Consider the following 23,173-nt stretch of genomic DNA (forward strand, 5'->3'; position numbering starts at 1 on the left):
CTACCAGAATAGAAAACTATAACAATACGGTTAACAAACTAACAAACAACCTAAATTTCTTAAACATTTTGGCATATTTTAAATTCTAGAGAAGCGCATTAAATAGCAATATTAGTGATTTTACTTTGTTACCAAGGGAATTCATTAGACCTCAAAATGGTAGCTGACAGATATTATTTTTTACAGTGCATTATATGTTGATTCAATTAAAAGAGACATTTGGGAAACATTAAAAACTTTTTTGTGAGGCCAGTGATCTACATGCCAAATTGAAAGCAGTTCTGTACAGCTATTTGGTAGTCTGTATGACATGCAGATCGTATAGACAACGAAAGATACGCAGAAATACACCCACTGCATTTTATAAATACATGTATAGCCAAAGAAATGAACTTGTTCCCTACTTTCAGTAACTCCTAGTTCTTTGTCAATGATCAAAATATGAGTAATTGTGAACAATAATAGGAACAAATCAAGTCTGAGCTGCAGTTGCATTAGGTAACATTTCCTTGTTTAGAGAAGACTGTTTTGCAGCACATGGAATAAAGAGAATTTGTTGTTTGTATTTAATATGGCAAATTCAAACAACTCAAATACGTGCTTATCCCAGCTTTTTTTGAGAATTTTAGAGAATAAATACTAAAGTTGATTTTTTTATTCAGATAGAGACATGTACTTATTGCAGCTTATGACGGACAATGAAAATTTAAACTGAATTTCAATGTCTTAGGTGGAATATTTCGAGAACATTGCACTATGACTATTCAACACAAAACTAACTAATAATATCCGTGCATATTTTATGGGATTTCCTTCATTAACATTCTTTCTTTTCTAGGTTTGTGTTTGATCTGAAGGTATTGATGCTCACTCATGGCTACATTAAAAGATATTCTTCCAATCATACTTGTGCTAGTCGCAGGATTAGCTATGCACAGCTCTTTCCACAAGATTGAGGAGGGTAAGATGGCGGAGTGCATAGCTGAGCATTGATTTCATGTCCCTCATGCGCGTGTCTAGTGTGAATACTGGGCCCATTGACATTTGTAATATAACATTCATTATCACGTTATTTTACCGAGTAGACACGTTAGCGCAATCAACAGAGTTCTTGCTGTTGTTTCACTGTGGCCCTCAAGCTAACCCATTCCTTCTCTTATTTTAGGTCATGTCGGAGTCTATTATCGTGTAAGTTATTATAGTTGTTGTTAATCTGTATGACCTTCAGACATTTCATGTCTGTTCTAAGGTCTCATACGCTATTTTTCTATACTAACATCTTTAAAATAGCATAAAATGTTCTTGCATGCCGAAGAGCTCATGCAACTATAGGCTGGCTTGACTGTAAACTATAACTGGTTTTTTAGGGTGGAGCATTGCTTTCTTCTATCAGTGGCCCTGGCTATCACCTCATGATACCATTAGTTACAAACTTCCGTAGCGTGCAGACAACAATGCAGACTGATCAGATTAAGAATGTACCGTGTGGTACAAGGTAACTTCTATATTGTGTTCATGCTACAGTCTTCTTGAGTGTTCCTGTTTTACAGCGGTGCTTTACTTAATGCTTAGTTGAACAAAACAATGCTCATATCGCCGATCAGTTCGAGCGGAGAAAAATTAACACATTCTTTATAAAACAAAACGCAGAATTAAAACCATAACTTTTCTAGCTTTGTATTTGTTTTAGGTTTTTCTGCCAACTACTAACTTGTGTCTTACTATATTATAAGCTACGACAGTGTTCATATTTCTTTCTATAGATATTATCACCATAACTGATAATATATTGCTTAGTGTCGTGTATCTTAGTATCTCGCATAGTATTTAACTTATTATATTGTCTATTTATTCACATTCAGTTTGGGATGTTAACTGGACCAGGGAGTCAGTTGATTTCTCTCATCGCTAACTGCGCACTACTTAGGGCTGACTGCTGACCCATGTCAGCTGACCCACTAAACCTACCGATGAATGATGTATGAGATTAGACGTTATTAAAGATGTGGTTGCGTCAAATTTGAGTTGATTTTAAAAGAAAGTATTGTTCTTTGTCTATCAGTTGATATGCTGTTTGTTGTGTTAGCCGATCTCATTGTCAAGATATTTTAAGCTTAAAATCGAAAAAATTGGTCGCGGTAAAAACGCTCAGGCCAAAAAAACTTGCCCAAAATGATGTAACGTGTGATACAACCTGTCTCTATCTCTCGTATTCACATCGGCTATTGTGATAAAAGTCTAGTCCTACGCGACTCTATTGGCATATATTTTATCTTGTATTTGTTGACTAGAATAAAATTTTAAATCCAGCTACAGATACATTATTACCAATGTCTCAAATGCCTCAAACAAGAAAAATTAAAAAACTTGTCATATTAGCTTCTTCTAAATGCTGTGTAAACATCTTAGTACTGACTATCAATTTTACCGGTCTATGGTAATTACGTTTGAGCAAACTACGTAGAATAAGGTCTTTGTATCGGCACAGTTTTGTCACTACCCACTCTAATGATATACAGCCCCCAAAAGTCCCGCCCACATGATGCCTGTCGCCTATCCTGGGGGGGGGGCGGCAAGTACTAAACAATTCGTCGGACTATGCGAAAGTGCCTGTCCGTGCAGCTCTGATTGCACTTCATAAATCCATCTATCAGACAAGATTTCAGCACAGGTGTCAGCGGGGCTATGATGTATTCAATGTTCTGCAAATCATGTTTTGCATTATCTTCAACAATATTATTTTATTATATAATTTTACATAGTTTCAGCTTATACAATAAGACAAATTCATCTGCTGCAGCACACATTCAAGTCTCTCTTTCCCATTTATGGCACTTTCCACACTGACAAAGCTGCTTCGGCTGGTGGGACCACATAAACATCCTGTAATTAGTAAAACAAATGCAATAAATACGTGTATATGTCATTCATAGATATGTCATTTTAACGCGTATCTACTGAAAGCTTTCAAATTGGGAGTTGGATAAATTGCGAGTGTAATTTTAAAAATGAATAAATGTTTAACAAAAGCATAAGTACGCCAAGCCAACAATTCGAAGCGTTGGTTCTGGAAGTTAAAGATGTGCATTGATCAATTGATTTTTTTCACTTTCTACAAGTGAGAAGTAAACATCTAAAGTCAAATCATAAATCAAATTTACTAGCTAAACTGCCAAAGAAAATTGAAGCAAATATAGCTAGGTGAAACGATAAAAAATTATAAAACGATGATTGGTGATAGCAAAAAAGTATAATTCTATTAATTAGTACATGTATTAATGAGTACTAAAATTATTACCTTTAGTATAATTATTCATCAATCTAAGCCATTGTATTGCTAGATGCTATGGATTAAAAAGAAGCCGTCAAGAACTCACCGTGCATACGTATCTCGCACGCGCGCGCAGGAAATTACATTATAACCTCAAACAGGGAAATATAATCTGAATGTAAACTCAACAGTATATCCTATAGGAGACTCAAAGTAAAAGATATAAATTTACCTCCATTCTCCTATCTTCCTCCGTAGCACTTTAACCACTTGATGCACAGAAAACTCGGAGTCACTTTCGCAGTAACTTTGCAGTAATTTTTACAATTCTGTTGTTCGTCAATAAAATGTGTTGATCGAGTAATTCATTAAAGTAACGACGTTAATTAATTTAGTAAATATCGATGTCCATGCGATTTAATAATAGAGTAAAATCCCAAAATTTGAGATCACAGAGAACGCGTTTTACGAGTGATAACATTTATTACGACCTATATAAAGATTTTGCGCTGATGATTGGCTAATAAAGCGATCTTATATTTATCGCTCGTGGACTCTTTTCAGATGTATCACTAGTAACGTCACGAATGAAGCACCTGTTGGAATCTGAGATTTTTAAAAGATGGCCTCATTCAAACGCATATATCTCTGGACAGGATTGATCTACAAAGACAAAAATGACATCAAATTGTAGCTGATGTTTTAGCCTTTTATTGGTCTTAATTTCATTAAATCGACCTTTTTGACGCAACCACATCTTTAAGTAAAGGTCAGATTGCATAAACAAATTGCATAAACTCAGTCAGGTAAACTCCAGACTTTGAATGACAATTTGTTTCTGCAAGTTGATTAGATGTCTTGAAATAGATTTTCATTAAATTTCTTAGTGATTAATGAACTAACCAGACATGCGTTGGCTCTTCGCAAGGTCACAGGGCAGCCTTAGTTTATTATATTAGAGCGATCAAATGTTGGTTGTATCAATTATTCACCTCTATGTACATGCATAAACTATATCAATTATTCACCTCTATGTACATACATAAACTACATCAAATATTCACCTCTATGTACATGCATAAAATACATCAAATATTCACCTCTATGTACATGCATAAACTACATCAATTATTCATCTCTATGTACATGCATAAACTACATCAATTATTCATCTCTATGTACATGCATAAACTATATCAATTATTCATCTCTATGTACATGCATAAACTATATCAATTATTCATCTCTATGTACATGCATAAACTACATCAAATATTCACCTCTATGTACATGCATAAACTATATCAATTATTCATCTCTATGTACATGCATAAACTATATCAAATATTCATCTCTATGTACATGCATAAACTATATCAATTATTCATCTCTATGTACATGCATAAACTATATCAATTATTCATCTCTATGTACATGCATAAACTACATCAAATATTCACCTCTATGTACATGCATAAACTACATCAAATATTCACCTCTTTGTACATGCATAAATTATATCAAATATTCATCTCTATGTACATGCATAAACTATATCAATTATTCATCTCTATGTACATGCATAAACTACATCAAATATTCACCTCTATGTACATGCATAAACTACATCAATTATTCATCTCTATGTACATGCATAAACTATATCAATTATTCATCGCTATGTACATGCATAAACTACATCAATTATTCATCTCTATGTACATGCATAAACTACATCAAATATTCACCTCTTTGTACATGCATAAACTACATCAAATATTCAGCTGTCTGTACATGCATAAACTACATCAAATATTCACCTCTTTGTACATGCATAAAATACATCAAATATTCATCTCTATGTACATGCATAAACTACATCAAATATTCATCCCTATGTACATGCATAAACTATATCAATTATTCATCTCTATGTACATGCATAAACTACATCAATTATTCATCTCTATGTACATGCATAAACTACATCAAATATTCACCTCTTTGTACATGCATAAACTACATCAAATATTCACCTCTATGTACATGCATAAACTACATCAAATATTCATCTCTATGTACATGCATAAACTACATCAAATATTCACCTCTATGTACATGCATAAACTACATCAAATATTCATCTCTATGTACATGCATAAACTATATCAATTATTCATCTCTATGTACATGCATAAACTACATCAAATATTCACCTCTATGTACATGCATAAACTACATCAATTATTCATCTCTATGTACATGTATAAACTACATCAAATATTCACCTCTATGTACATGCATAAACTACATCAAATATTCACCTCTTTGTACATGCATAAACTACATCAATTATTCATCTCTATGTACATGCATAAACTACATCAAATATTCACCTCTATGTACATGCATAAACTATATCAATTATTCATCTCTATGTACATGCATAAACTACATCAAATATTCATCTCTATGTACATGCATAAACTACATCAAATATTCACCTCTTTGTACATGCATAAACTACATCAATTATTCATCTCTATGTACATGCATAAACTACATCAAATATTCACCTCTATGTACATGCATAAACTATATCAATTATTCATCTCTATGTACATGCATAAACTACATCAAATATTCATCTCTATGTACATGCATAAACTACATCAAATATTCATCTCTTTGTACATGCATAAACCATATCAATTATTCATCTCTATGTACATGCATAAACTACATCAAATATTCACCTCTATGTACATGCATAAACTACATCAAATATTCACCTCTATGTACATGCATAAACTACATCAATTATTCATCTCTATGTACATGCATAAACTATATCAATTATTCATCGCTATGTACATGCATAAACTACATCAATTATTCATCTCTATGTACATGCATAAACTACATCAAATATTCACCTCTTTGTACATGCATAAACTACATCAAATATTCAGCTGTCTGTACATGCATAAACTACATCAAATATTCACCTCTTTGTACATGCATAAAATACATCAAATATTCATCTCTATGTACATGCATAAACTACATCAAATATTCATCCCTATGTACATGCATAAACTATATCAATTATTCATCTCTATGTACATGCATAAACTACATCAATTATTCATCTCTATGTACATGCATAAACTACATCAAATATTCACCTCTTTGTACATGCATAAACTACATCAAATATTCACCTCTATGTACATGCATAAACTACATCAAATATTCATCTCTATGTACATGCATAAACTACATCAAATATTCACCTCTATGTACATGCATAAACTACATCAAATATTCACCTCTTTGTACATGCATAAACTACATCAATTATTCATCTCTATGTACATGCATAAACTACATCAAATATTCACCTCTATGTACATGCATAAACTATATCAATTATTCATCTCTATGTACATGCATAAACTACATCAAATATTCATCTCTATGTACATGCATAAACTACATCAAATATTCACCTCTTTGTACATGCATAAACTACATCAATTATTCATCTCTATGTACATGCATAAACTACATCAAATATTCACCTCTATGTACATGCATAAACTATATCAATTATTCATCTCTATGTACATGCATAAACTACATCAAATATTCATCTCTATGTACATGCATAAACTACATCAAATATTCATCTCTTTGTACATGCATAAACTACATCAAATATTCATCTCTATGTACATGCATAAACTACATCAAATATTCACCTCTATGTACATGCATAAAATACATCAAATATTCATCTCTTTGTACATGCATAAACTATATCAATTATTCATCTCTATGTACATGCATAAACTACATCAAATATTCATCTCTATGTACATGCATAAACTACATCAAATATTCATCTCTATGTACATGCATAAACTATATCAATTATTCATCTCTATGTACATGCATAAACTACATCAAATATTCACCTCTTTGTACATGCATAAACTACATCAAATATTCACCTCTTTGTACATGCATAAACTATATCAATTATTCATCTCTATGTACATGCATAAACTACATCAATTATTCATCTCTATGTACATGCATAAACTACATCAAATATTCATCTCTATGTACATGCATAAACTACATCAAATATTCACCTCTTTGTACATGCATAAACTACATCAAATATTCACCTCTTTGTACATGCATAAACTATATCAATTATTCATCTCTATGTACATGCATAAACTACATCAATTATTCATCTCTATGTACATGCATAAACTACATCAAATATTCATCTCTATGTACATGCATAAACTACATCAAATATTCATCTCTATGTACATGCATAAACTACATCAAATATTCACCTCTTTGTACATGCATAAACTACATCAATTATTCATCTCTATGTACATGCATAAACTACATCAAATATTCACCTCTATGTACATGCATAAACTACATCAATTATTCATCTCTATGTACATGCATAAACTACATCAAATATTCACCTCTATGTACATGCATAAAATACATCAAATATTCATCTCTTTGTACATGCATAAACTATATCAATTATTCATCTCTATGTACATGCATAAACTACATCAAATATTCATCTCTATGTACATGCATAAACTACATCAAATATTCATCTCTATGTACATGCATAAACTATATCAATTATTCATCTCTATGTACATGCATAAACTACATCAAATATTCACCTCTATGTACATGCATAAAATACATCAAATATTCATCTCTTTGTACATGCATAAACTATATCAATTATTCATCTCTATGTACATGCATAAACTACATCAAATATTCATCTCTATGTACATGCATAAACTACATCAAATATTCATCTCTATGTACATGCATAAACTATATCAATTATTCATCTCTATGTACATGCATAAACTACATCAAATATTCACCTCTTTGTACATGCATAAAATACATCAAATATTCATCTCTATGTACATGCATAAACTACATCAAATATTCATCTCTATGTACATGCATAAACTACATCAAATATTCACCTCTTTGTACATGCATAAACTACATCAATTATTCATCTCTATGTACATGCATAAACTACATCAAATATTCACCTCTATGTACATGCATAAACTACATCAATTATTCATCTCTATGTACATGCATAAACTACATCAATTATTCATCTCTATGTACATGCATAAACTACATCAAATATTCACCTCTATGTACATGCATAAAATACATCAAATATTCATCTCTTTGTACATGCATAAACTATATCAATTATTCATCTCTATGTACATGCATAAACTACATCAAATATTCATCTCTATGTACATGCATAAACTACATCAAATATTCATCTCTATGTACATGCATAAACTATATCAATTATTCATCTCTATGTACATGCATAAACTACATCAAATATTCACCTCTTTGTACATGCATAAAATACATCAAATATTCATCTCTATGTACATGCATAAACTACATCAAATATTCATCTCTATGTACATGCATAAACTACATCAAATATTCACCTCTTTGTACATGCATAAACTACATCAATTATTCATCTCTATGTACATGCATAAACTACATCAAATATTCACCTCTATGTACATGCATAAACTACATCAATTATTCATCTCTATGTACATGCATAAACTACATCAAATATTCACCTCTATGTACATGCATAAACTATATCAATTATTCATCTCTATGTACATGCATAAACTACATCAAATATTCATCTCTATGTACATGCATAAACTACATCAAATATTCATCTCTATGTACATGCATAAACTACATCAAATATTCATCTCTATGTACATGCATAAACTACATCAAATATTCATCTCTATGTACATGCATAAACTATATCAATTATTCATCTCTATGTACATGCATAAACTACATCAAATATTCACCTCTTTGTACATGCATAAAATACATCAAATATTCATCTCTATGTACATGCATAAACTACATCAAATATTCATCTCTATGTACATGCATAAACTACATCAAATATTCACCTCTTTGTACATGCATAAACTACATCAATTATTCATCTCTATGTACATGCATAAACTACATCAAATATTCACCTCTATGTACATACATAAACTACATCAAATATTCACCTCTATGTACATGCATAAACTATATCAATTATTCATCTCTATGTACATGCATAAACTACATCAAATATTCATCTCTATGTACATGCATAAACTATATCAAATATTCATCTCTATGTACATGCATAAACTACATCAAATATTCATCTCTATGTACATGCATAAACTATATCAAATATTCACCTCTATGTACATGCATAAACTACATCAAATATTCATCTCTATGTACATGCATAAACTACATCAAATATTCACCTCTATGTACATACATAAACTATATCAATTATTCACCTCTATGTACATGCATAAACTACATCAAATATTCACCTCTATGTACATGCATAAACTACATCAAATATTCATCTCTATGTACATGCATAAACTATATCAATTATTCATCTCTATGTACATGCATAAACTACATCAAATATTCACCTTTATGTACATGCATAAACTATATCAATTATTCATCTCTATGTACATGCATAAACTACATCAAATATTCACCTCTTTGTACATGCATAAAATAAATGAAATATTCAGCTGTCTGTATAAAGCATATCAAATATTCATCTACGGTATATGCATAAACTGTATCAAATGTTCATCTATAGGTACATGCATAAACTGGTTCAAATGTTCATCTATAGGTACATGTACAAACGCTATCAATTGTTCATCTATGGTATATGCATAAACTGTATCAAATACTCATCTACGGTATATGCATAAACTGTATCAAATGTTCATCTATAGGTACATGTACAAACGCTATCAAATGTTCATCTATGGTATATGCATAAACTGTATCAAATACTCATCTACGGTATATGCATAAACTGTATCAAATGTTCATCTATAGATACATGTACAAACGCTATCAAATGTTTATCGATAAACTCGCTCCAATATATAAGTACAAGCAGTGTTTTAAAACTTGCGGTTCGGTATGCTAGCTGTTATGAGAACTTGCTAGCGCAGCATAGATAGCGAGTAGTGGATAACTGAACTAGTCTGCTAGCGTAGATATGGCTCCATTGTTATGCAGTGGTGGAGTGATGATCTACTTTGACCGTGTTGAAGTAGTGAACATTCTGCAGGCGGGCGCTGCCTATGCCATAGTGAAGAACTACACGGCTGACTATGACAAGACTCTCATCTACAATAAGATTCACCACGAACTCAACCAGTTCTGCAGTGTGCACACATTGCAGGAAGTCTACATTGATCTCTTCGGTCAGTCAGACATGCTAGATGCGCTTTATTCTCCAACACTAGCTTTAGACTTGTAACTTTCATTAAACTCAACACCCACATATGTTAGTGCATAGTATTATTCTAGTCCTGCGATTGGTTTTTGACCTCAGTTTTCATGAACGCTGATGATTTTCATGTAGTTTCAGCATTTAGCTTCATATAAAAAGGGCTAAATAAAGAGATATGGCATATTATGAGGGCGATGCCTTGTTTTAAAGGTTGACTTCCAACAAAATTCACATTACCATTATTTAATATGAAAAGATTCACCGTGTCTTACTCTGTTGTGTTGTAGATGCAAAATGGATTCCCTTTCCGAAACGGCACATATGTGATGTAGTTGTGAGAGATGGTTTCTGTTTACACCTTCTTGCAACCTTATTCGTCGAAATATTTTCACAAATATACTTCACGCATTCAATAAAACTATGTCTATTGTTCTTACGCGTCTGTTTTATCGTGATTGTAATGCTGTCACTTTTAGCAGTGATATCTTATTACTTACCGTAAAAAATCGTTAAACCTTTTAACCTTAGCTCGAAGGAGTACATATCATTGTCTGATAATCATGACGAGCCTGTTGGTCACCTGTGATAATCGAAAAGTGCTGCAAAAATTATTTGCGAAGTATTGGGTCACATGATCAGATTACGACTTGACGATTGAATAATGCCGAAACAAAACTGTAAAGTAGCGAGCATCTATATTTGATACGGGGTCTTCGGTGAAACCCGAAGTGTTTGTCATAAACTAGTACTACGGTAAGTTTTATATTGAGCTTTGTATTGGCCTTTCAATTCACGTGAGAACATACGTGACAAGACGATAACCAAATTTCGTGGTTACGTCATCGAAATAAAGAGATTCCAATCTATGGCGGCTTTTCGTTTTTGAACTTTTAAGAGCTTGTTATCACTTTTCCACATATTTGGCACTTACAACACAACAGAGTAAGACATGGTGAATCTTTTGATACCAAATAACTGTAATGTGAATTTTGTTGCAAGTCAACCTTTAAGGTCTGATTGAGTGAGTGAGTTGTTTTTGTAGAAATATTAGGCTAAATTTTGGAAGTGCCTTGTTAGCATTATGGAAATTGATTTTTGCGTCGTAAGCTCAACTAATATCAAAAGCTCCAAATAAATTATACCTTGACTTTTTTCCATTTACACCTTGCCCCTTTTCACTTAGTCTCGACTTCTAACATGTTTGTAATTTTATTATGGTTTCCTTGAATAAGATGCATTTGTCATATCCATGTATGTCTAATTAAATGAGAAGTTCTTTTCTCATTGTACCCGCTACATGTTACCCGCTGTGTTATAGCTGTTACCATATTGTGTCTTGTTCAGTATATTATACCTGCTATACTATTTATGTTGTGTTATACTTGCTATATCATACCTGCTATATTTATACAGGTACACACATTTATAGATTTATACTTATGTATCTACCAGATTCTCCTTGCTTTATTATACCAGCTTTATTAACTTAGATAGGGTGTTCTTTATTTGATTCATTTACTTGTTGTGAGTTCTTCTACTATTACACAGATTTCTTTTATCAGACTACAAGGTTTCTCTTCTATATTGTGACTATAAAGAGTGTATATCTGCTGGTACCACAGGTAGCTGATGCCATGTTTGGTATCCTCATTTTACCTCTTCAAGTTAATTTATTAAGCTGTTTCTGTCTTCTGCAGATCAGATCGATGAGAATTTGAAGAAAGCCCTGCAGCAGGACTTGTATATGCTTGCTCCAGGTCTTATAGTGCAGGCAGTTCGAGTGACCAAACCAAAGATACCTGAAACTATTAGGAGAAACTATGAAGAGATGTAAGTGAAACTATGAAGAGATGTAAGTGAAACTATGAAGAGATGTAAGTGAAACTATGAAGAGATGTAAGTGAAACTATGAAGAGATGTAAGTGAAACTATGAAGAGATGTAAGTGAAACTATGAAGAGATGTAAGTGAAACTATGAAGAGATGTAAGTGAAACTATGAAGAGATGTAAGTGAAACTATGAAGAGATGTAAGTTAAACTATGAAGAGATGTAAGTGAAACTATGAAGAGATGTAAGTGAAACTATGAAGAGATGTAAGTGAAACTATGAAGAGATGTAAGTGAAACTATGAAGAGATGTAAGTGAAACTATGAAGAGATGTAAGTGAAACTATGAAGAGATGTAAGTGAAACTATGAAGAGATGTAAGTGAAACTATGAAGAGATGTAAGTGAAACTATGAAGAGATGTAAGTGAAACTATGAAGAGATGTAAGTGAAACTATGAAGAGATGTAAATGAAACTATGAAGAGATGTAAGTGAAACTATGAAGAGATGTAAGTGAAACTATGAAGAGATGTAAGTGAAACCGTATCGTCTCACCTTCACTATTAAAGATGAATTTGCACCAAATTTTATCAAAAAGTATAGGTATTTTTTGTGTGATAGTTTTGATGTTTGAGGTGATCTGACTGCTAGGATGTTTCTAGATTAAAATCTACAAAACTTGATCAGAGTTAAAACGGTCAGAGCAAGCCATTGTGTGATTTTGGCATCATAGTCGCAAAGAGTCCGACTGAACAGAGAATCGTAACTCTGCAACTTAAGCGTAATAGCCGATATCAACAATAGCTGATATCAACTATAGCAACGATAGCAACTAGTGACGTCATTTCGAATGTATTTTTCTTCTGAGCGTTTTAACCTCGATCAAGTTTTGTTGATTTTAATCCTGAAATATCCTGGTGGTCAGATCACCTCAAACATCAAAAACAAATTCAAATGCTAGAAAAATACTGATACTTTATGATAAAACATACTAAAGTTTGGTGTGTAAGTTCATCTTTTATGGCTGAACATTCAGGTGCTGGCTGTTTAACAGTGAATAGCTGCCCATCACAAGATGAAAGCAGATCGTTTAGCTATAAGCCAATCGTTGAGCAGTAAATACAGGCTGGCTAATTTCTTTCGGTTCTTCACACAAAGATTGTTGACTCTTATCCTGTCACTGGCTAACTCATTCCTATTATTAGCCTGTGACAGCGCACTTTGCCTGGATTCTACAGTTACCTGTCTGATATGAAAATTAAATCGCTATTCACTTTCTGAAAAGCTGTTTTTGCAGCTTGTTCACCATTTTATGGGTTTTGCGACTGGACCTTTGCACAAGGCGATCAGCGGAGCTGATGTGGTAGATAGATGATATTATCGTAACCTTTCTCCCATAATTTGTTCATGAACAGTAAAGGTTGATATTGATCTTCAGATTGGCTTGCTTGTTCATTTCATGTGGGAGTAAATAAGTGCATGGCAGCTATTTTGGCGTTGGTTTTCATTACAGCCCCCCAGGATTGTATTACTACCAATTTTATCTTATGATGATGAACTATAGGGTGCTAGCACGTACATGTGTTTCTCAGCCATTTGTTGGGTTATGTTTAGCTTCTTTTTACAGATACTATGATTGTAGCTTTAACATCTAGCTTATTTTTTCTTTGTCCTAATACAGTCATACCTCAGCATACGCGTGGTCCTACATGCGAGAAATGTGAGATACGAGCAAAATATCAAGCAAGTTTTTGCCTTGAGATACGAGACAAATTTGAGAAAGGAGTATACGAGCTAGTTCTGAATGCGGCCGCTAGGTGGCCAAACATGCGAGGGGCCATTTTCGAGAACAGCATCGTTTGGCCTTTTTCGTCGCATCAGTTTGAAAAAGTTTAAAAAAAACTGGCTAAAAGTAATAGTGAAAGTGAGGCAAAAAGAAACCAGAAGTGGATGATGAAAATGAATACAAAATTATATTAAGTTTAGTGTAAGATTACGACTTATTTTTTAGTGTGTGGTTAGTAAGCTAAATTTATTTTAGATAAATTAAAAGTTTATGTTACATAGTGTCACAAAAGCTTAACGTGCCAAACGTGTTACTGTCAAGTCTCTCTCACACAACCGTTAGCCGTTATGTTTGTCTCAAAGGTAACAACTCTATACAGAACTGTACATAAAAATGTTACATTTGATTGCAGATCATAACCACTAGATAGGGATGTGTTACTTTTTGAGTGTAGGTAGTGAATTGGGTCAGCGTAATATCCTGTTTTTAGATGTTTTTTTTAGAAGATGGCTATGGATTAATTTTTATTTAGTTATTTCATGTAGAAAATATTTCTTTAAAATACGAGAAAATTGACATACGAGCTCAGTCCCGGAATGCATTAAGCTTTTTTGTTGAGGTATGACTGCATATAATTATTCAACATTTGAGTAATTTTTGGGTTTATTAAGCATTTTATTCCGTAATCTTGGGTTACACAAAGTACATGTATATAATATGACTGGTAGGTATCCTAGTTTACACATAATACATGTATATAATATAACTGATTGGTAGCAATTGAGCTGGTGGAAAACAACCATCGCTATAAGAAAGAGATGCAATGTCTATTCACATTATTAAAAATAGCTTTCGTCTTTTTGTTACAAACTTAGTGTAGCTAGTGTACGAGAGACCCTCTAGCACTGAGACTCACATATACATATGCTTGTACGAGAGACCCCCTAGCACTGAGACTCACATATACATGTGCTTGTACGAGAGACCCCTAGCACTGAGACTCACATATATATGTGCTTCAGCTTAGTGTAGCTAGTGTACGAGAGACCCTCTAGCACTGAGACTCACATATACATGTGCTTCAAAAATGTTCAGCACCCTGTGTTTAATGATACACACAGAACTGTAGGAAGCAACTGATTGCTTGTCACACCTTTCTCTCCGCCGCCAACCCTTTACTTCTTTTGTCACAGGGAACAGGAAAAGACAAAGTTGCTTATAGCTGTGCAAAGGCAAAAGGTTGTTGAGAAGGAGGCAGAGACTGAGAGGAAGAGATCCATCATAGGTAATCTACATACTAATATATTTGCTATATACTGATTGAGTGTCGCGTTAGCAATAACTGCATAGAATATAGCTCTAGAACTAGTGTATTTACTGCACCAACCTCTCTTAGCTAGCATTCAATGATGCATCTTGAGTTCTTGGTGAATAGTACATCTTAGTGGCTGGTAGGAAGTGAGAAATTACTTTATTGGCTGCCAAAAATGAGGCATGCATGTAATTGGTTGTTGCAAAGTGAGGAAGCATTCTATTAGTTGTTGAAGAACTAGTAAGCTTCTTGTTAGTCCTTGAATGATCTGTAAACATTATAATTGGTTGTTGAAAGAGGCACAAACACAGCAGCAAGTAGCAAATATCACCTGGACACAGAATATCGAACAGAAGGAAGCTCAAAGGACCATTTCGGAAATTGAAGGTATGGATTCTATTGCTTTAGGTGTCTGTTAAACCTTTGCTACCATGTTATGAGATTATTTATACAATACCAAATTAATTTTCTTAAAGGATTGTTTGGTTGTTTGTCCTCATTTTTAGCAGTGGGGAGTTGTCTTCTTTATCCTCCCTGAGTAGTGGAAAACCATTAATATCAGATGTAGTGCAAAAATGTATATGTATGAGATTGCATATAAAATGCTTACCACACGTACTAAAGAAGTTTCCACTCATTAATCTAGTTATAACTAATGCTGTGTTGCGTATGCTTACGTATTTAAAAATAATACACAACTTTTTACTTCTTTAATATCTTTTACAAAAAAGGAAATATTTTATTATTAGATCACTATAGAAAAACATTATTTTTTCTTGAGTCAAGACGTTTCGTCATTTTTTTCTTTGGGTAAGACTTGTTTTCAAGTTTTGAGTACCTTCCCTAGGAACATGTTTATTGGCAGCTGTTTCTGTTGTTTTTGATAATGGTAAAGGATTTCATATATCAATATAGAAGAGTGTTTGGCTTCTATGACCTATAAAAACCTGGTTGTGAATAAGTGGGAATATGCAGGGTTCGGGACAAAATTTCCCGAGGTCAAGCCATTACAAAATAAGATAGATATTTGTATATGCGATGGCCTTTCTCTAAAGCTGGCACCATTGGTCAGCAAGCTGTCATTGGTATACTCCCCGTCCAAAACAGTCTGCGTAGCGATACAATTTAGGCTGCTGGAATGACAAATCGGACCCTTGCTATAGATAGCTACTGGTTCACCCAACTCATTTGGTAAAGTGTATGGCTCAATAGCCTGTGGTTTTTGAGTTACAAAAAATGAGGAGAATGGTCTCACATGTGCTGTATATGAGGAATGGCTGGCACTGATAGCAAGCACGGTACAGCTCGTTGCAAAATTAATTTTACACGTTCATTCTCATTTATTTAGTTTATTGCGTGTTCCAATTCCGAGGCAACTTATACGATCGTTATTGGGCTGTTTCAATGGGAGTAATAACTGTATTGTTCTGGTTGACGTGTTTACATTTTCTGCATGAACCCTGTCAAGAACTATCGTCTCTTTTTTGCACATGAATGTTATGACTATTATTACTTGATCAGATAAAGCTCACCTAGCCAAGGAGAAGGCCAAGACGGATGCTGAGTATTATAAGACAATGAAGGAGGCTGAGGCAAATAAGGTGAATCAATTTGTCTCATTATTTACCCAGCTGAGCTTATGATGTTAGAGATGTAACCACAGCGTATTTTAACATTGGATGACAACACACGTATACTATAAATATCCAGTTTTTATTGAACTATTACAAACATAGAATATTTCTAGATGTAAATTGAAAGAGTAGCTCATAGCTGTAATTCGGTCAGATAGCAACTAATACGCTGGTTCTTACAGCTCAAGTTCACCAAAGAGTACTTGGAATACGTAAGAGTCCAGGCAATCGCTTCCAACACCAAGATGTATTTTGGTGATAGCATTCCAACTATGTTTGCTGGCTCTACAATGACAGGAGCTGGAACAACAGCTGCCTCCACAGTCTCAACTGACCAAAGCGAGGAAAAATAGTGTAACTTGTGCTGATGAAGCTAGCGTGTAACATTTGACTTAGTTTACAGCCACACTTCCATTGTATAAAGTCTTGCCTACTTGCTTAAACCAATCATAATAATTGAGTCGGGTTGTAGAGGGGGGGTCTTCTTCATGCTATAGTAGAGACTAAAGAATGTTGGTCTGAAGCCATGGCGATGACTGTAGGCGCACTCTTCAAGCTATAGCAGTTTGAGTTTTCCTGTAACCTTGTCTACTATGTGATTTGGACCTGTAAAACGAAATCCCTAAATTGTCAATTTTTATACATTTGAATATATAAATTCTCATACCTTCAACTAAGTGTGCTTGTAATACACCTTGTGCCACCCCCTTGATGCGCCCTGAGCAAACTGCTCAATCACTAAAGGTACATAAAATAACAGTGAATGCAATAAGGTGGTGTATTTCAGACATACCTGGCCCAACAGCGAGTGCTGTCAGTGAACCAGGAGCTATTTGTGTTCTCCCAGCATCTCTGATCAATTGTGTAACCAGATTTGCTTCAGCAGCTTGCTTTGACAGTGCCAATCTAGACAAAACAATATAGCACCAAAAAATTCATGAAAGGAATGTGCAAAATTCTAAGTTTGAGAGAAACAAGCATTTCCTGGATCCATCATTTACTAGTTAGCAGCAATATGCTAGTGACTTACAGGGTTGCCTCATCCTCCACTTTAGTCACCACTTTGGGCTGGCCACAGTTCTCCCACGCCCGCAATATGGGTTTGTTGTGTCGAACCAGCTTCCTCACGCTGCCACAAGCTGCATGACTTGACTAGTAAACATATATTGGTTGGCTGTTGAGGACACTTCTAAATAGATCTTAGCCCAATGATTTCCAACTATTCTCAGAAACCAACCTATTCTGCAAAGCCAACACTGGGCCATCAGCCAATTTTCTGTATTATATATCACCGTTTAGTGGTTCGCATAATCATTTGTTTAAGCGAGGATGAAGGTAGAACAAATGCAAAAAAGCTCAAAGGAAAATTATTCATGTTACATTTCACTGTCTTTGTTTATCGTAATCAGAATTTTTCATTTGCAACTCATCTATAATGGTTCGTGTTTAAAACTGGAACCGTTGCTAAAATATTCCACTAGCATAAAACTACAACATTTGAACAACCTAAGAGCTATACCCTTTTCTCCACTATGAAATTTTTACTCTACAGGCATACATCGTAACTAAAATTTTTCGTAGGTAGTAAATTAGACATCGCAAGCTAAATGTAAACTGATTGAATATTCCGTACATATACCGTATGCGGCATTATTATCATAATACAGGTGTACCCAGGTGAGTCAGCGATCATTTACAGCAATATTTTACCAACTAATTACAGTAAAACCCTATATTATAATCACATGAACATGTAAAACCTTTGACATGTAAAACTCGAGCAAATGTTTCAATCAACTAGAATAATTTTTAACATTGAAAGTTACTCAGAACATTGCAGTTTTGTAAATCTATATACAAGTACGCAGTTCTGCACATAATTTAGTTCTACAGTGTTCGACTAATGAATCAGTGGTTCATACATAGTGCCCTCTGCATAGTTTCAAAATAATGAACGTGAAGAAGACAAGTGATAGCAGTATTAGTTTATGCTCTTACATATACTGTAAAACCTCTATTTAAACACCACTTCTATTTGGGTGCCACTATAATAGGAGAAGGGTTGAAAAATAGAGTATTACCCTTTAATTGAACGCCACCTCTATTTGTGCGCCACTGAGACATTCTTTAATTTTCACGAATGCATAAGTGATCAGTAAAAAAATTGTCCACAAAATAGTACTAATAACGACCCGGGTACATCAATAACAATTAATTCTTTCATTGTTGCTGTTCATATCGAAATCCATTTAACTCCAAAGATTTATGGTTTTTCATTAAAACTGAAAACATCGCTGTTGAAATAACTAATAACTGTATCTAGCAGTTCCTTGTTTAACACGGTCTGGATACTTTGACATATGTGAAAAAACTGTTTAACATTTACGATTGAAATTTGAGGCTAAAGATTGTGCTAAGCGCGTATGCAGATAAAAGCTTTTCTTTATAACAATGAAAAGTATTTTAAATAGCAATGCATAAAAAGGTTGCTCTGCTAACAAGATTGTATTGACGCTAGTACCAACTAGTCCAGCAGTGCAGAAGAAGTGTCAGGTCAGAAGACATTGCGGAAGGTATTGAACAGCCAGAAGAACAAGAAACAATCAGAACACAACTGGCCGAGCAAACAATGCAAATATCTTTGTTTCAAAAATTTTAATTTTTGTTTCTGCTTGTACTAGAAGTATGGTTTGTTTATGTCACTTGTTCTTGAATATATATTTGTAACATTTGGTAGATAATTATATAACTTATAAACTTGCAGATTTATAGCATGTTATTCAATAGCATCTTTGCGGTTATATCTTAACTCGGCTTACAATGGATCGACGCCCATACCTCCTCTTCTATTGTACATAAAAAGCCAGTCTTTGCTGTTAACTGTAGCAAAAAATCAATGAATGCAATGAGCTTTTATGCAACATTGTTAAATAAAATATGCCTTCAAATTTTGAATGAAATAAAAAATTGAAAGCTAACAAATTGCAAAGCAGGACACAGGCTATAATATCATCGTATGTTATTGCAAGCAATAGATATCAACTGGTTGAGATATGTTTCGGTTTCTCAATGCATATTTATTAAGAGATCTACAACAAGTTGGAGGTAAGTTAGCAGATTTCTTGCATCTATAAGGGTTAATGGCACTCCGGGCGAAGGAGAGTGCAACATATAGGCGACGTCGTTTTTCCCGTAAAAGGGTTAAATTTATCTTCCCAAAATTCTGACGAGCTTTTTGAAAAATACAACCTAGCCTCTATTTGAATGCTACCTTTATTTGACCGCCACTATAAAGGAAGGGTTGAAAACTAGAGTGCCACAATATTCAAATAGAGATTTTACGGTAACTTAATTTTTCACACATTTTGTATAATGCACTTTTTTGCTATATATAAATACTAGAGTTATTTAATAGAAGATTTTTGAGACACAGACCCAATATGGTAGTGTAGGCTTTGATAGGGTACATGGAGAAGCACAATAAGCGAGTCAGTAGGGTTGGTTCGTTAATAGTGGATAATTGCACGCGTGGTGATGCGTCTGCAAAAGTTGTGGTCTGAGATCTTTATAGATATTTTTATGTTTTCAAGCTACGATAACCAAACACTTGCTTTATAACACAAATCTGTTCACAATTCATCAATAGAGTAGTTACCTGGTTTATCCAATATCACTGGAAGCGGCAGGCAAGTAAAAAAATAATTTCAAACTTGTGGATATGCTTAGAGCAATATAAATGCTTATCACGTACTCTATACCATATATACTTTTGTCACAACTAGCCCCTAGGATACACACAAGGAATCCAAAAGGGGCCTTAACCGAGCTATAACCAAACTGCTTGCAGCCTTAATCAGGCACTCTACTTTTTCATGAACAAAGCATTAAAATCCTAATATACAATGAAAGCATATCATAAGTTGTGAAAACTTAGACTTGGTATGAATACAAGGACATCTATAAAATGCATAGTGTTCATAAACATTTGTAAATATGCATAGAGTGAGAAAGACTGAAAGACAAGCACCAACCTGGGCTGCAATCTTTCCTTTTCCCATCTTAAGATCATTTCTTATTACTATTACCATTTTGTATTGCCCCGCGTCTGATATTGGAGGTTCCTAAAAAAAACAAGTGGACCTATGGCTTGAATAACTGAACCAGTCTCACACTCTATAGACGTCATAATGATAATCTGTTATTTCAGCATATTACATGGCATACTACATGCCATGCAGTCACATTCTTGTGAGGCTTGCTACAAACTTTTAATTAAGGGAACTTGCACAGTTGGCTGAGCGGCTGCTGGTCAGACAATCTCGTATGCTGGTTTAAACACAGCAAAAAATTAAACATCAAAATGTAGGTATCTAAAATTGTCAGTATACATAACACTTAAGCAAGACGCTTTCTGGAAATCATAATGAACAGTTAGCATCAACCTATATAACTGTAGATAACTAATCAATACTATAAGCTAACATCAACCTATATTAATGTAGATACCGAATCAACAAGTCAACAGCAACTTATATTATTGCATTATATACCTCGTCAAGATCAGACAAATCACTGTCATCAGTGTCAATGCTTGAAGGCCGTGATCTCCTTAAAACTCCAGCTGATCCAATTGCAGATGGTTTTATAAGTGTTCTCAAAACCCAACCGGCAAATAGTCCAGCTCCGGCAGACACGGCAGCAACCACAAGTGACGATGAGTTTGTCATAGTTTTGACGTGTTCTTAGCTTCCTTAAAATAGTGAACGTACTAGGACGACATGATTATTATTAAATATCAGTTATGGCACAGTGATGCTTGCAAGGATATGTCGCTATATTCCTTTCAGAACAAAATCATTATATGAGAGCTCTGTAAAAGCTCATATGTGATATGCAACATTTGGTTTTTTTTAGTTCAAACAAGAATGGATTTAACATTCAAAATTTTATGAGGTTTGACTTACACTTAGCAATGTCATATGAGAGTCATGCATTTACATTTATAAACCATAGAAACGCTTTAAGCCGATCTCGTGTATTAATGATCAGTGACCAATATGACCTCTAAACCCCTTATGATCTAATTAAGCTACACTTAGCTCAATGAGCGTTTTTGCTTTAGCAACAATATTGAACGTATCGCAATCATGGTTCAGATAACAGGTAATTTTAATTGAGTTGCCAAAAAAAATTTTTTAAAGCAGCTATTTACCAACAGTATGTATGAAATCATGCTCTAGTAAGTGGTACTCATATAATTTATAATCTTAACTACGTCCTAACATTTGCATGAAATTATGAGGCCAACCTGCTAGAGGAGCTAGAAAAACTTATAAATAACACAAAAACTATTTGCAAGAAGCTTTCTGTGAAAATACTACAACACTTGCATCAATGCAAGATCAGTTTACAAAACTGGTTCCTCTTTTTAAAGTTTTGGTACGCTCCATTCCAACCACAGAGTGTTCCATCAATGCAACGTCAATCTAATTGTAAAGTAATCAAATATACCAAATAATTATAAAATTTGCTGGAATGTTAATTTAACAGACAGCATTTGCTAAAAACACGTTAAGAACTTACCGTTTGCGCTGGGTAGTTAGTACAGACAATGAATGGAAATATAACGCAAAAATACGAGGTAAAAGCTAGTTCCCATCAGAAAAGTCGTGCGCTCTAGGTCTGCGGTATATACGGTAGTTTTTCTTTCCCATCAGAAAAGTCTCTTTTCCGCTTTAACTCGCTACAACCCGCGAACATATTCCTTTCTCATCCCCACGCCACGAGTACTCGGTTGAGAAAATAATGAAAAACGATTGTTTATTGAAAATTCATAGTGCATCATTTTCATTAATGGGTTAATTTTCTATCCAAGATGAAGCCACATGTACTGGAATATCTTAAA

The 23,173-nt window shown here is 33.8% G+C and overlaps 2 protein-coding genes across 3 annotated transcripts; one reads left to right on the plus strand and one right to left on the minus strand.

Annotated features, from left to right (window-relative positions):
• Positions 1-838: 838 nt before the first annotated feature.
• On the plus strand, positions 839-17,941 carry LOC137385526 (erlin-1-like). Its single transcript, XM_068072002.1, has 9 exons — positions 839-961; positions 1,166-1,188; positions 1,368-1,495; positions 10,493-10,680; positions 12,407-12,539; positions 15,516-15,607; positions 15,932-16,021; positions 17,156-17,235; positions 17,451-17,941. Exons 1-9 carry the CDS (start codon positions 874-876, stop codon positions 17,619-17,621), a joined length of 993 nt encoding a protein of 330 aa, XP_067928103.1. The 5' UTR covers positions 839-873; the 3' UTR covers positions 17,622-17,941.
• LOC137385527 (peptidyl-tRNA hydrolase 2, mitochondrial-like) lies at positions 17,735-22,908 on the minus strand. 2 transcript variants are annotated; one of them, XM_068072003.1, is made up of 6 exons: positions 22,852-22,908; positions 21,819-22,018; positions 21,300-21,389; positions 18,299-18,420; positions 18,062-18,174; positions 17,735-17,874 (listed from the first exon to the last, which is right to left on the minus strand). In XM_068072003.1, exons 2-6 carry the CDS (start codon positions 21,993-21,995, stop codon positions 17,825-17,827), a joined length of 552 nt encoding a protein of 183 aa, XP_067928104.1. In that variant the 5' UTR covers positions 21,996-22,018; positions 22,852-22,908; the 3' UTR covers positions 17,735-17,824. The 2 variants fall into 2 exon arrangements, with proteins under 2 accessions (XP_067928104.1, XP_067928105.1); XM_068072004.1 differs by lacking the exon at positions 22,852-22,908 and having other exon boundaries at positions 21,819-22,031.
• Between the last annotated feature and the right edge of the window lie 265 nt (positions 22,909-23,173).

Source organism: Watersipora subatra, chromosome 1 (assembly GCF_963576615.1).
Source record: "Watersipora subatra chromosome 1, tzWatSuba1.1, whole genome shotgun sequence".
Classification (NCBI taxonomy): Eukaryota; Metazoa; Bryozoa; class Gymnolaemata; order Cheilostomatida; family Watersiporidae; genus Watersipora; species Watersipora subatra.

Coding starts and splice junctions, on each gene's coding strand:
- LOC137385526 (XM_068072002.1), top strand. CDS start 874: ATGGCTACATTAAAAGATATTCTTCCAATCATACTTGTGCTAGTCGCA. Junction 10,681..12,406: donor AGTCTACATTGATCTCTTCG/GTCAGTCAGACA, acceptor TGTCTTCTGCAG/ATCAGATCGATGAGAATTTG. Junction 15,608..15,931: donor GAGGAAGAGATCCATCATAG/GTAATCTACATA, acceptor GGTTGTTGAAAG/AGGCACAAACACAGCAGCAA.
- LOC137385527 (XM_068072003.1), bottom strand. CDS start 21,995: ATGACAAACTCATCGTCACTTGTGGTTGCTGCCGTGTCTGCCGGAGCT. Junction 21,390..21,818: donor ATTTGTCTGATCTTGACGAG/GTATATAATGCA, acceptor TGTTTTTTTTAG/GAACCTCCAATATCAGACGC. Junction 17,875..18,061: donor AGCACTCGCTGTTGGGCCAG/GTATGTCTGAAA, acceptor TTCGTTTTACAG/GTCCAAATCACATAGTAGAC.